The sequence below is a fragment of the Bufo gargarizans genome, chromosome 1 (genome assembly GCF_014858855.1).
Source record: "Bufo gargarizans isolate SCDJY-AF-19 chromosome 1, ASM1485885v1, whole genome shotgun sequence".
In the NCBI taxonomy this organism is placed as follows: domain Eukaryota; kingdom Metazoa; phylum Chordata; class Amphibia; order Anura; family Bufonidae; genus Bufo; species Bufo gargarizans.
The window spans coordinates 733,290,390-733,306,316 of record NC_058080.1 but is presented as its reverse complement, the minus strand read 5'-3'; the positions used below and the strand labels follow the sequence as shown (position 1 = coordinate 733,306,316).

The 15,927-nt window shown below is 46.0% G+C and overlaps 1 protein-coding gene across 9 annotated transcripts in view; it reads right to left on the bottom strand.

Annotated features, from left to right (window-relative positions):
• The window catches only part of LOC122924889 (receptor-type tyrosine-protein phosphatase F-like), a 245,091-nt gene that overhangs the window by 171,084 nt on the left and 58,080 nt on the right, over positions 1–15,927 (bottom strand). For 4 of the 9 annotated variants that reach the window (XM_044276418.1, XM_044276424.1, XM_044276422.1 and 1 more), the window contains 6 exons: positions 15,029–15,208; positions 11,447–11,626; positions 9,627–9,806; positions 7,026–7,205; positions 2,921–3,100; positions 990–1,169 (listed from right to left, as the gene is read on the bottom strand). In XM_044276418.1, the coding sequence (XP_044132353.1) occupies positions 990–1,169; positions 2,921–3,100; positions 7,026–7,205; positions 9,627–9,806; positions 11,447–11,626; positions 15,029–15,208 (1,080 nt within the window). The remainder of the gene's footprint in view (positions 1–989; positions 1,170–2,920; positions 3,101–7,025; positions 7,206–9,626; positions 9,807–11,446; positions 11,627–15,028; positions 15,209–15,927) is intronic. The other 5 variants (XM_044276420.1, XM_044276421.1, XM_044276423.1 and 2 more) reach the window with 5 other exon arrangements.

Below are 15,927 nucleotides of genomic sequence, written 5' to 3'. Positions count from 1 at the left end.
ATACAGCCGTGTACAGACAACTGCCCTCTATAGAGCAGTATACAGACTAGGGCCCTCTATACAGCTGTGTACAGACAAGTGCCCTCTATACAGCTGTGTACGGATCAGCGCCCCCTATACAGCTGTGTACAGATAAGCGCCCCCTATACAGCAGTGTACAGACAAGTGCCCTCTATAGAGCAGTATACAGACTAGTGCCCTCTATACAGCTCTGTACAAACAAGTTCCCTCTATACAGCTGTGTACAGACTAGGGCCCTCTGTACAGCTGTATACAGACAAGTGCCCTCAATAGAGCAGTATACAGACTAGGGCCCTCTATAGAGCTGTGTACAGACAAGTGCCCTATATACAGCTGTGTACAGATAAGCTGCCGCTATACTGCTGTGTACAGACAAGTCCCCTCTTTACAGCTGTGTACAGACAAGTGCCCTCTATACAACTGTGTACAGACAAGTGCCCTCTATACAGCAGTGTACAGACAAGTGCCCTCTATACAGCAGTGTACAGACAAGTGCCCTCTATACAACTGTGTACAGATCAGCGCCCCCTATACAGCTGTGTACAAATCAGCGCCCCCTATACAGCTGTGTACAAATCAGCGCCCCTATACAGCTGTGTACAGATAAGTGCCCCCTATACAGCTGTGTACAGACAACTACCCTCTATACAGCTGTGTACATATAAGCTCCCCCTATACAGCTGTGTACAGATCAGCGCCCCCTATACAGCTGTGTACAGATAAGCTCCCCCTATACAGCAGTGTACAGACAAGTGCCCCCTATACAGCTGTGTACAGATAAGTGCCCCCTATACAGCTGTGTACAGATAAGCTCCCTCTATACAGCTGTGTACAGATAAGCTCCCCCTATACAGCAGTGTACAGATAAGGACCCCCTATACAGCTGTGTACAGATAAGCGCCCCCTATACAGCTGTGTGCAGTAGTATCATTACAGCGGGGCACACAGGTTTCATGGGTTGTACTCACCTATACAGACAGCAGTCGGTGTCCAGTTGTCCCGCTCTCCATTATTCATACATTGGATTCTGTCCGATGAGGGATAATATCCAGGTTCACACTGTAACGTCACCACCTCAGACGGGTTATAATATTCTTTGGACGGTGAGATCTTCTCCAGGTTACTTATTGAGGGTTTTTTACATCGTTCTGGAGAATAAAAGGAAAAGATCAGTCTAGAAAATATAATGAAATCCACGTACAGAACGACCAGGATGTGAGGAGCTCAGTCTTATAACACCGAGTACCTGACATTACACAGTGCAGAGATACAGTTAGATGTAGATTGTAAGCTCTCGGGGGCAGCGTCCGCTCCATTCTATATCCATACGTTAACAATTTCAGGCATATTGCATTCGTATTGTTTGATATTGTTTGTGTATGCTGCTCTTGATGTGCAGTACCATGAAATTAATGTGACTTTCAAATAAATAATAGTCAAGTGCCCAGTATACAGCCGTGTACAGACAAGAGCCCTCTATAGAGCAGTATACAGACTAGGGCCCTCTATACAGCTGTGTACAGACAAGTGCCCTCTATACAGCTGTGTACAGACAAGTGCCCTCTATAGAGCAGTATACAGACAAGAGCCCTCTATAGAGCAGTATACAGACTAGGGCCCTCTGTACAGTTGTGTACAGATAAATGCCCCCTATACAGCTGTGTACAGATGAGTTCCCCATATACAGCAGTGTACAGACTAGGGCCCCTTATGCAGCTCTGTACAGACAAACACCCCCTATACAGCTTTGTACACAAAAGTGCCCCCTATACAGCTGTGTACAGACAAGTGCCCCCTATACAGCTTTGTACACAAAAGTGCCCCCTATACAGCTGTGTACAGACAAGTGCCCCCTATACAGCTGTGTACAGACAAGTGCCCCCTATACAGCTTTGTACACAAAAGTGCCCCCTATACAGCTGTGTACAGACAAGTGCCCTCTATACAGCTGTGTACAGACAAGCTTTCCCTATGCAGCTGTGTACAGATAAGTGCCCCCTATAAAGCCATGTACAGATAAGTACCCCTTATACAGCTGTGTACAGACAAGTGCGCCCTTACAGCGGTGTACAGACTAGGGCCCCTACACAGCTGTGTACATAGAAGTGCCTCATATACAGCTATTTACAGACAAATGTCCTCTATAGAGCTGTGAACAGATCAGCGCCCCCTAAACAGCTGTGTACAGATCAGCGCCCCCTATACAGCTGTGTACAGACAACTGCCCCCTATACAGCTGTGTACAGATAAGCGCCCCCTATACAGCTGTGTACAGATCAGCGCCCCTATACAGCTGTGTACAGATCAGCGCCCCCTATACAGCTGTGTACAGATAAGCGCCCCCTATACAGCTGTGTACAGATCAGCGCCCCCTATACAGCTGTGTACAGAGAAGCGCCCCCTATACAGCTTTGTACAGATCAGCGCCCCATAAACAGCTGTGTACAGATCAGGGCCCCCTATACAGCTGTGTACAGATAAGCTCCCCCTATACAGCTGTGTACAGATCAGCGCCCCCTATACAGCTGTGTACAGATAAGCTCCCCCTATACAGCTCTGTACAGATAAGCTCCCCCTATACAGCTCTGTACAGATAAGCGCCCCCTATACAGCTGTGTACAGATCAGCGCCCCTATACAGCTCTGTACAGATAAGCGGCCCCTATACAGCTGTGTACAGATAAGCGCCCCCTATACAGCTGTGTACAGATCAGCGCCCCCTATACAGCTGTGTACAGATCAGCGCCCCCTATACAGCTCTGTACAGATAAGCGCCCCCTATACAGCTCTGTACAGATAAGGACCCCCTATACAGCTCTGTACAGATAAGGACCCCCTATACAGCTGTGTGCAGTAGTATCATTACAGCGGGGCACACAGGTTTCATGGGTTGTACTCACCTATACAGACAGCAGTCGGTGACCAGTCATCCCGGACTCCATTATACGTACATTGTATTCTGTCCGATGAGGGATAATATCCAGGTTCACACTGTAACGTCACCTCCTCATACAGGTAATAATATTCTTTGGACGGTGAGATCTTCTCCAGGTTACTTATTGAGGGTTTTTTACATCGTTCTGGAGAATAAAAGGAAAAGATCAGTCTAGAAAATATAATGAAATCCACGTACAGAACGACCCGGATGTGAGGAGCTGAGTCTTATAACACCCGAGTACCTGACATTACACAGTGTAGAGATACAGTTAGATGTAGATTGTAAGCTCTCGGGGGCAGCGTCCGGTCCATTCTATATCCATACGTTAACAATTTCAGGCATATTGCATTTGTATTGTTTGATATTGTTTGTGTATGCTGCTCTTGATGTACAATACCATGAAATTAATGTCACTTTCTAATAAATAATAGTCAAGTGCCCAGTATACAGCCGTGTACAGACAACTGCCCTCTATAGAGCAGTATACAGACTAGGGCCCTCTATACTGCTCTGTACAAACAAGTTCCCTCTATACAGCTGTGTACAGACTAGGGCCCTCTGTACAGCTGTATACAGACAAGTGCCCTCAATAGAGCAGTATACAGACTAGGGCCCTCTATAGAGCTGTGTACAGACAAGTGCCCTATATACAGCTGTGTACAGATAAGCTGCCCCTATACTGCTGTGTAAAGACAAGTGCCCTCTATACAGCTGTTTACAGACAAGTGCCCTCTATACAACTGTGTACAGACAAGTGCCCCCTATACAGCAGTGTACAGACAAGTGCCCTCTATAAAGCTGTGTACAGACAAGCTTTCCCTATGCAGCTGTATACAGATAAGTGCCCCCTATAAAACCATGTACAGATAAGTACCCCCTATACAGCTGTGTACAGACAAGTGCGCCCTTACAGCGGTGTACAGACTAGGGCCCCCTACACAGCTATGTACATAGAAGTGCCTCATATACAGCTGTTTACAGACAAATTTTCTCTATACAGCTGTGAACAGATAAGTGCCCCATATACAGCTGTGTACAGACAAGTACCCCCTATACAGCTGTGTACAGATAAGTGCCCCCTATAAAACAATGTACAAAAAGGTTCCCCCTATACAGCAGTGTACAGATAAGTGCCCCCTATAAAACAATGTACAAAAAGGTTCCCCCTATACAGCAGTGTACAGATAAGTGCCCTCTATACAACTGTGCACAGATAAGTGCCCGCTATACAACTGTGTACAGACAAGTGCCCTCTACACAGCGGTGTACAGACAAGCTCCCAATACACTACGTGCAGAATTATTAGGCAAATGAGTATTTTGACCACATCCTCCTCTTTATGCATGTTGTCTTACTCCAAGCTGTATAGGCTCGAAAGCCTACTACCAATTAAGCATATTAGGTGATGTGCATCTCTGTAATGAGAAGGGGTGTGGTCTAATGACATCAACACCCTATATCAGGTGTGCATAATTATTAGGCAACTTCCTTTCCTTTGGCAAAATGGGTCAAAAGAAGGACTTGACAGGCTCAGAAAAGTCAAAAATAGTGAGATATCTTGCAGAGGGATGCAGCACTCTTAAAATTGCAAAGCTTCTGAAGCGTGATCATCGAACAATCAAGCGTTTCATTCAAAATAGTCAACAGGGTCGCAAGAAGCGTGTGGAAAAACCAAGGCGCAAAATAACTGCCCATGAACTGAGAAAAGTCAAGCGTGCAGCTGCCAAGATGCCACTTGCCACCAGTTTGGCCATATTTCAAAGCTGCAACATCACTGGAGTGCCCAAAAGCACAAGGTGTGCAATACTCAGAGACATGGCCAAGGTAAGAAAGGCTGAAAGACGACCACCACTGAACAAGACACACAAGCTGAAACGTCAAGACTGGGCCAAGAAATATCTCAAGACTGATTTTTCTAAGGTTTTATGGACTGATGAAATGAGAGTGAGACTTGATGGGCCAGATGGATGGGCCCGTGGCTGGATTGGTAAAGGGCAGAGAGCTCCAGTCCGACTCAGACGCCAGCAAGGTGGAGGTGGAGTACTGGTTTGGGCTGGTATCATCAAAGATGAGCTTGTGGGGCCTTTTTGGGTTGAGGATGGAGTCAAGCTCAACTCCCAGTCCTACTGCCAGTTTCTGGAAGACACCTTCTTCAAGCAGTGGTACAGGAAGAAGTCTGCAAGGTAAGAAAAACATGATTTTCATGCAGGACAATGCTCCATCACACGCGTCCAAGTACTCCACAGCGTGGCTGGCAAGAAAGGGTATAAAAGAAGAAAATCTAATGACATGGCCTCCTTGTTCACCTGATCTGAACCCCATTGAGAACCTGTGGTCCATCATCAAATGTGAGATTTACAAGGAGGGAAAACGGTACACCTCTCTGAACAGTGTCTGGGAGGCTGTGGTTGCTGCTGCACGCAATGTTGATGGTGAACAGATCAAAACACTGACAGAATCCATGGATGGCAGGCTTTTGAGTGTCCTTGCAAAGAAAGGTGGCTATATTGGTCACTGATTTGTTTTTGTTTTGTATTTGAATGTCAGAAATGTATATTTGTGAATGTTGAGATGTTATATTGGTTTCACTGGTAAAAATAAATAATTGAAATGGGTATATATTTGTTTTTTGTTAAGTTGCCTAATAATTATGCACAGTAATAGTCACCTGCACACATAGATATCCCCCTAAAATAGCTAAAACTAAACACAAACTAAAAACTACTTCCAAAAATATTCAGCTTTGATATTAATGAGTTTTTTGGGTTCATTGAGAACATGGTTGTTGTTCAATAATAAAATTAATCCTCAAAAATACAACTTGCCTAATAATTCTGCACTCCCTGTATACAGCTTTGTACAGATCAGCGCCCCCTATACTGCTGTGTACAGAGCAGCATCCACTATAAAGCTGTGTACAGATAAACGTCCCCTCTACAGCTGTGTATATATAAATGCCAGCTATACAGCTGTGTAGAGATAAGTTCCCCCTACACAGCAGTGTACAGACAAGTGCCCTCTATACAGCTGTGTACAGATAAATGCCAGCTATACAGCAGTGTACAGTTAAGTTCCCCTTATACAGCAGTATACAAATAAGTGCCCACTATACAGCTGTGTACAGATAAGCGCTCCCTATACAGCTGTGTTCAGAGAAGCACCCCCTGAACAGCTTTGTACAGATCAGCGCCCCATATACAGCTGTGTACAGATCAGCGCCCCTATACAGCTGTGTACAGATAAGCGCCCCTATACAGCTGTGTACAGAGAAGCACCCTCTATACAGCTGTGTACAGATCAGCGCCCCCTATACAGCTGTGTACAGATCAGCGCCCCCTATACAGCTGTGTACAGATCAGCGCCCCCTATACAGCTGTGTAAAGATCAGCGCCCCCTATACAGCTGTGTACAGATCAGCGCCCCCTATACAGCTGTGTAAAGATCAGCGCCCCCTATACAGCTGTGTACAGATCAGCGCCCCCTATACAGCTGTGTACAGATCAGCGCCCCCTATACAGCTGTGTACAGATCAGCGCCCCCTATGCAGCTGTGTACAGATAAGCTCCCCCTATACAGCTGTGTACAGATCAGCGCCCCCTATACAGCTGTGTACAGATCAGCGCCCCCTATACAGCTGTGTACAAATCAGCGCCCCCTATACAGCTGTGTACAGATAAGTGCCCCCTATACAGCTGTGTACAGACAACTACCCTCTATACAGCTGTGTACATATAAGCTCCCCCTATACAGCTGTGTACAGATAAGCTCCCCCTATACAGCTATGTACAGATAAGCTCCCCCTATACAGCTGTGTACAGATAAGTGCCCCCTATACAGCTGTGTACAGATAAGATCCCCCTATATAGCAATGTACAGATAAGTGCCCCCTATACAGCTGTGTACAGATAAGCTCCCCCTATACAGCTGTGTACAGATAAGTGCCCCCTATACAGCTCTGTACAGATAAGGACCCCCTATACAGCTGTGTACAGATAAGGACCCCCTATACAGCTGTGTGCAGTAGTATCATTACAGCGGGGCACACAGGTTTCATGGGTTGTACTCACCTATACAGACAGCAGTCGGTGTCCAGTCGTCCCGCTCTCCTTTATACATGCATCGCATTCTGTCTGATGAGGGATAATATCCAGGTTCACACTGTAACGTCACCACCTCAGACGGGTTATAATATTCTTTGGACGGTGAGATCTTCTCCAGGTTACTTATTGAGGGTTTTTTACATCGTTCTGGAGAATAAAAGGAAAAGATCAGTCTAGAAAATATACTGAAATCCACGTACAGAACGACCCGGATGTGAGGAGCTCAGTCTTATAACACCCGAGTACCTGACATTATACAGTGCAGAGATACACTTAGATGTAGATTGTAAGCTCTCGGGGGCAGCGTCCGCTCCATTCTATATCCATACGTTAACAATTTCAGGCATATTGCATTTGTATTGTTTGATATTGTTTGTGTATGCTGCTCTTGATGTACAATACCATGAAATTAATGTCACTTTCTAATAAATAATAGTCAAGTGCCCAGTATACAGCCGTGTACAGACAAGTGCCCTCTATAGAGCAGTATACAGACAAGAGCCCTCTATAGAGCAGTATACAGACTAGGGCCCTCTGTACAGCTGTGTACAGATAAGCTGCCCATATACTGCTGTGTACAGATAAATGCCCCCTATACAGCTGTGTACAGACGAGTTCCCCATATACAGCAGTGTACAGACTAGGGCCCCTTATGCAGCTCTGTACAGACAAGCACCCCCTATACAGCTTTGTACACAAAAGTGCCCCCTATACAGCTGTGTACAGACAAGTGCCCCCTATACAGCTTTGTACACAAAAGTGCCCCCTATACAGCTGTGTACAGACAAGTGCCCTCTATACAGCTGTGTATAGATAACTGTCCCCTATACAGCTGTGTACAGACAAGTACCCCCTATACAGCTGTGTACAGATAAGCTCCCCCTATACAGCAGTGTACAGACAATCTTTCCCTATGCAGCTGTGTACAGATAAGTGCCCCCTATAAAGCCATGTACAGATAAGTACCCCTTATACAGCTGTGTACAGACAAGTGCGCCCTTACAGCGGTGTACAGACTAGGACCCCCTACACAGCTGTGTAAATAGAAGTGCCCCATATTCAGCTGTTTACAGACAAGTATCCTCTATACAGCTGTGTACAGACAAGTGCCCCCTATACAGCTGTGTATAGATGACTGTCCCCTCTACAGCTGTATACAGACAATTGCCCCCTATACACCTGTATACAGACAAGTGCCCCCTATATAGCAGTGTACAGACAAGTTCCCTCTATATTACTGTGCACATACAATCTCCCCCTATACAGCTGTGAACAGAGAAGTGCCCTCTATACAACTGTGTACAGAGAAGTGCCCTCTATACAACTGTGTACAGAGAAGTGCCCTCTATAATGCTGTGTACAGAGAAGTGCCCTCTATACAACTGTGTACAGAGAAGTGCCCCCTACACAACTGTGTACAGAGAAGTGCCCTCTATACAGCTGTGTACAGAGAAGTTCCCCCTATACAACTGTGTACAGAAAAGTTCCCTCTATACAACTGTGTACAGAGAAGTGCCCTCTATACAACTGTGTACAGAGAAGTGCCCCCTATACAACTGTGTACAGAGAAGTGCCCTCTATACAGCTGTGTACAGAGAAGTTCCCTCTATACAACTGTGTACAGAGAAGTGCCCTCTATACAGCTATGTACAGAAAAGTTCCCTCTATACAACTGTGTACAGAGAAGTGCCCTCTATACAACTGTGTACAGAGAAGTGCCCTCTATACAACTGTGTACAGAGAAGTGCCCTCTATACAGCTGTGTACAGAGAAGTTCCCTCTATACAACTGTGTACAGAGAAGTGCCCTCTATACAGATGTGTACAGAGAAGTTCCCTCTATACAACTGTGTACAGAGAAGTTCCCTCTATACAACTGAGTACAGAGAAGTGCCCTCTTTACAACTGTGTACAGAGAAGTGCCCAGTACACAGCTGTGTACTGATAAGCGCCCCTATACAGCTGTGTACAGAGAAGTGCCCTCTATACAACTGTGTACAGAGAAGTTCCCCCTATACAGCTGTGTACAGATCAGTGCCCCCTATACAGCTGTGTACAGATCAGCGCCCCCTATACAGCTGTGTACAGATCAGTGCCCCCTATACAGCTGTGTACAGATCAGCGCCCCCTATACAGCTGTGTACAAATCAGCGCCCCCTATACAGCTGTGTACAGATAAGTGCCCACTATACAGCTGTGTACAGACAACTGCCCCCTATACAGCTGTGTACAGATAAGCTCCCCCTATACAGCTATGTACAGATAAGCTCCCCCTATACAGCTGTGTACAGATAAGCTCCCCCTATACAGCTGTGTACAGATAAGTGCCCCCTATACAGCTGTGTACAAATAAGCTCCCCCTATATAGCAGTGTACAGATAAGTGCCCCCTATACAGCTGTGTACAGATAAGCGCCCCCTATACAGCTCTGTACAGATAAGCTCCCCCTATACAGCTGTGTACAGATAAGGACCCCCTATACAGCTGTGTACAGATATGTGATTCCTATACAGCTGTGTGCAGTAATATCATTACAGCGGGGCACACAGGTTTCATGGGTTGTACTCACCTATACAGACAGCAGTCGGTGACCAGGCGTCCCGCTCTCCATTATACATACATTGTATTCTGTCCGATGAGGGATAATATCCAGGTTCACACTGTAACGTCACCACCTCAGACGGGTTATAATATTCTTTGGACGGTGAGATCTTCTCCAGGTTACTTATTGAGGGTTTTTTACATCGTTCTGGAGAATAAAAGGAAAAGATCAGTCTAGAAAATATAATGAAATCCACGCACAGAACGACCCGGATGTGAGGAGCTCAGTCTTATAACACCCGAGTACCTGACATTACACAGTGTAGAGATACACTTAGATGTAGATTGTAAGCTCTCGGGGGCAGCGTCCGGTCCATTCTATATCCATACGTTAACAATTTCAGGCATATTGCATTCGTATTGTTTGATATTGTTTGTGTATGCTGCTCTTGATGTACAATACCATGAAATTAATGTCACTTTCAAATAAATAATAGTCAGGTGCTCAGTATACAGCTGTATACAGACAAGAGCCCTCTATAGAGCAGTATACAGACTAGGGCCCTCTGTACAGATGTGTACAGATAAGCTGCCCATATACTGCTGTGTACAGATAAATGCCCCCTATACAGCTGTGTACAGACGAGTTCCCCATATACAGCTGTGTACAGACAAGTGCCCCCTATACAGCTGTGTATAGATGACTGTCCCCTCTACAGCTGTATACAGACAAGTGCCCCCTATATAGCAGTGTACAGACAAGTTCCCTCTATATCACTGTGCACATACAATCTCCCCCTATACAGCTGTGTACAGAGAAGTGCCCTCTATACAACTGTGTACAGAGAAGTGCCCTCTATACAACTGTGTACAGAGAAGTGCCCTCTATACAGCTGTGTACAGAGAAGTGCCCTCTATACAACTGTGTACAGAGAAGTGCCCTCTATACAACTGTGTACAGAGAAGTGCCCTCTATACAGCTGTGTACAGAGAAGTGCCCTCTATACAACTGTGCACAGAGAAGTGTCCTCTATACAACTGTGTACAGAGAAGTTCCCTCTATATAGCTGTGTACAGATAAGTGCCCTCTATACAACTGTGTACAGACAAGTGCCCTCTATACAACTGTGCACAGAGAAGTGCCCTCTATACAACTGTGTACAGATAAGTGCCCTCTATACAACTGTGTACAGAGAAGTGCCCTCTATACAACTGTGTACAGAGAGGTGCCCTCTTTACAGCTGTGTACAGAGAAGTGCCCCATATACAGCTGTGTACAGACAAGTTCCCTATATACAGCTGTGTACAGAGAAGTGCCCCATATACAGCTGTGTACAGACAAGTGCTCTCTATACAGCTGTGTACAGAGAAGTGCCCTCTATACAACTGTGTACAGATAAGTGCCCTCTATACAACTGTGTACAGAGAAGTGCCCTCTATACAACTGTGTACAGAGAAGTGCCCTCTATACAGCTGTGTACAGAGAAGTGCCCTCTATACAGCTGTGTACAGAGAAGTGCCCTCTATACAACTGTGTACAGAGAAGCGCCCCATATACCGTTTTGTGCAAATAAGCGCCCCCTATACAGCTGTGTGCAAATAAGCGCCCCCTATACAGCTGTGTACAGATAAGTGCACCCTATACAGCTGTGTGCAGATAAGCGCCCCCTATACAGCTGTGTACAGACAACTACCCTCTATACAGCTGTGTACAGATAAGGACCCCCTATACAGCTGTGTACAGATAAGGACCCCCTATACAGCTGTGTACAGATAAGCGCCCCCTATACAGCTGTGTGCAGTAGTATCATTACAGCGGAGCAAACAGGTTTCATGGGTTGTACTCACCTATACAGACAGCAGTCGGTGTCCAGGCGTCCCGCTCTCCATTATTCATACATTGGATTCTGTCCGATGAGGGATAATATCCAGGTTTACACTGTAACGTCACCACCTCAGACGGGTTATAATATTCTTTGGACGGTAAGATCTTCTCCAGGTTACTTATTGAGGGTTTTTTACATCGTTCTGGAGAATAAAAGGAAAAGATCAGTCTAGAAAATATATTGGAATCCACGTACAGAACGACCAGGATGTGAGGAGCTCAGTCTTATAACACCGAGTACCTGACATTACACAGTGCAGAGATACAGTTAGATGTAGATTGTAAGCTCTCGGGGGCAGCGTCCGCTCCATTCTATATCCATTCGTTAACAATTTCAGGCATATTGCATTTGTATTGTTTGATATTGTTTGTGTATGCTGCTCTTGATGTACAGTACCATGAAATTAATGTCACTTTCTAATAAATAATAGTCAAGTGCCCAGTATACAGCTGTATACAGACAAGAGCCCTCTATAGAGCAGTATACAGACTAGGGCCCTCTATACAGCTGTGTACAGACAAGTGCCCTCTATACAGCTGTGTACAGACAAGTGCCCTCTATACAACTGTGTACAGACAAGTGCCCAGTGTACAGCTGTGTACAGAGAAGTGCCCTCTATACATCAGTGTACAGACAAGGGCCCTCTATACATCAGTGTACAGACAAGTGCCCTCTATACATCAGTGTACAGACTAGGGCTCTCTATACAGCTCTGTACAGACAAGTTCCCCCTATACAGCTGTGTACAGACTAGGGCCCTCTATAGAGCTGTGTACAGACTCGGGCCCTCTATACAGCTGTGTACAGACAAATGCCCTATATACAGCTGTGTACAGATAAGCTGCCCCTATACTGCAGTGTACAGAAAACTGCCCCTATACAGCTGTGTATAGATAAGCTCCTCCTTTACAGATTTGTATAGATAACTGTCCCCTATACAGCTGTGTACAGACTCGGGCCCTCTATACAGCTGTGTACAGACAAGTGCCCTATATACAGCTGTGTACAGATAAGCTGCCCCAATACTGCTGTGTACAGACAAGTCCCCTCTATACCGGTGTGTACAGACAAGTGACCTCTATACAGCTGTGTACAGATTAGCTCCCCCTATACAGCAGTGTACAGACAAGCTCTCCCTATAAAGCTTTTTACAGACAAGTTCCCCATATACAGCAGTGTACAGACTAGGGCCCCTTATACAGCTGCGTACAGACAAGCACCCCCTATAAAGCTTTGTACACAAAGCGCCCCCTATACAGCTGTGTACAGAAAAGCGCCCCCTATACAGCTGTGTACAGACAAGTGCCCTCTGTGCAGCTGTGTACAGACAAGTGCGCCCTTACAGCGGTGTACAGATAAGCTCCCCCTATACAGCGGTGTACAGACTAGGGCCCCTACACTGCTGTGTACATAGATGTGCCTCATATACAGCTGTTTACAGACAAATGTCCTCTATACAGCTGTGAACAGATAAGTGCCCCCTATACACCTGTGTACAGACAAGTACCCCATATACAGCTGTATACAGACAAGCTCCCCCTATACAGCCGTGTACAGATAAGTGCCATCTATACAGCTGTGTGCAGATCAGCGCCCCCTATACAGCTGTGTACAGACAAGTACCCCATATACAGCTGTATACAGATCAGCGCCCCCTATACAGCCATGTACAGATAAGTGCCCTCTATACAGCTGTGTGCAGATCAGCGCCCCCTATACAGCTGTGTACAGATCAGCGCCCCCTATACAGCTGTGTACAGACAAGCACCCCATATACAACTGTATACAGACAAGCTCCCCCTATACAGCCGTGTGCAGATCAGCGCCCCCTATACAGCTGTGTACAGAACAGCGCCCCCTATACAGCTGTGTACAGATCAGCGCCCCCTATACAGCTGTGTACAGATCAGCGCCCCCTATACAGCTGTGTACAGAGAAGCGCCCCCTATACAGCTTTGTACAGATCAGCGCCCCATAAACAGCTGTGTACAGATCAGGGCCCCCTATACAGCTGTGTACAGACAACTGCCCCCTATACAGCTGTGTACAGATAAGCTCCCCCTATACAGCTATGTACAGATAAGCTCCCCCTATACAGCTCTGTACAGATAAGCTCCCCCTATACAGCTGTGTACAGATAAGCTCCCCCTATACAGCTGTGTACGGATCAGCGCCCCCTATACAGCTGTGTGCAGATAAGCTCCCCCTATACAGCTGTGTACAGTTAACCTCCCCCTATACAGCTGTGTACGGATCAGCGCCCCCTATACAGCTGTGTACAGATAAGCGCCCCCTATACAGCTGTGTACAGATAAGCACCCCCTATACAGCTGTGTACAGATAAATGCCCCCTATACAGCTGTGTACTGACGAGTTCCCCATATACAGCAGTGTACAGACAAGGGCCCCTTATGCAGCTCTGTACAGACAAGCACCCCCTATACAGCTTTGTACACAAAAGTGCCCCCTATACAGCTGTGTACAGACAAGCTTTCCATAAGCAGCTGTGTACAGATAAGTGCCCCCTATAAAGCCATGTACAGATAAGTACCCCTTATACAGCTGTGTACATACAAGTGCGCCCTTACAGCGGCGTACAGACTAGGGCCCCCTACACAGCTGTGTACATAGAAGTGCCTCATATACAGCTGTTTACAGACAAATGTCCTCTATACAGCTGTGAACAGATAAGTGCCCCCTATACACCTGTGTACAGACAAGTACCCCCTATACAGCTGTGTACATACAAGTGCACCCTTATAGCATTGTAGAGACTAGGGCCCCCTACACAGCTGTGTAAATAGAAGTGCCCCATATTCAGCTGTTTACAGACAAGTATCCTCTATACAGCTGTGTACAGACAAGTGCCCTATATACAACAGTGTACAGACAAGTTCCCTCTATATTACTGCGCACATACAAGCTCCCCCTATACAGCTGTGTACAGAGAAGTTCCCTCTATACAACTGTGTACAGAGAAGTGCCCTCTATACAACTGTGTACAGAGAAGTGCCCTCTATACAACTGTGCACAGAGAAGTGTCCTCTATACAACTGTGTACAGAGAAGTGCCCTCTATACAACTGTGTACAGAGAAGTGGCCTCTATACAACTGTGTACAGAGAAGTGGCCTCTATACAACTGTGTACAGAGAAGTGGCCTCTATACAACTGTGCACAGAGAAGTGGCCTCTATACAACTGTGCACAGAGAAGTGGCCTCTATACAACTGTGTACAGAGAAGTGGCCTCTATACAACTGTGCACAGAGAAGTGCCTTCTATACAGCTGTGTACAGACAAGTTCCCTCTATACAGCTGTGTACAGAGAAAAGCCCTCTATGCAACTGTGTACAGATAAGGACCCCCTATACAGATGTGTACAGATAAGCTCCCCCTGTACAGCTGTGTACAGATAAGGACCCCCTATACAGCTCTGTACAGATAAGGACCCCCTATACAGCTCTGTACAGATAAGGACCCCCTATACAGCTGTGTGCAGTAGTATCATTACAGCGGGGCACACAGGTTTCATGGGTTGTACTCACCTATACAGACAGCAGTCGGTGACCAGTCATCCCGGACTCCATTATACGTACATTGTATTCTGTCCGATGAGGGATAATATCCAGGTTCACACTGTAACGTCACCACCTCATACAGGTAATAATATTCTTTGAACGGTGAGATCTTCTCCAGGTTACTTATTGAGGGTTTTTTACATCGTTCTGGAGAATAAAAGGAAAAGATGAGTCTAGAAAATATAATGAAATCCACGTACAGAACGACCAGGATGTGAGGAGCTGAGTCTTATAACACCCGAGTACTTGACATTATACAGTGCAGAGATACAGTTAGATGTAGATTGTAAGCTCTCGGGGGCAGCGTCCGGTCCATTCTATATCCATACGTTAACAATTTCAGGCATATTGCATTTGTATTGTTTGATATTGTTTGTGTATGCTGCTCTTGATGTACAGTACCATGAAATTAATGTCACTTTCTAATAAATAATAGTCAAGTGCCCAGTATACAGCCGTGTACAGACAAGTGCCCTCTATACTGCCGTGTACAGACAAGTGCCCAGTATACAGCTGTGTACAGACAAGTGCCCTTTATACAGCAGTGTACAGACTAGGGCCCTCTATAGAGCTGTGTACAGACTCGGGCCCTCTATACAGCTGTGTACAGACAAGTGCCCTCTATACAGCAGTGTACAGACTAGGGCCCTCTATACAGCTGTGTACAGACAAATGCCCTATATACAGCTGTGTACAGATAAGCTGCCCCTATACTGCAGTGTACAGATAACTGCCCCTATACAGCTGTGTACAGACAAGTGCCCTCTTTACAGCAGTAAATATACTAGGGCCCTCTATACAGCTCTGTACAGACAAGTTCCCCCTATACAGCTGTGTACAGACTCGGGCCCTCTATACAGCTGTGT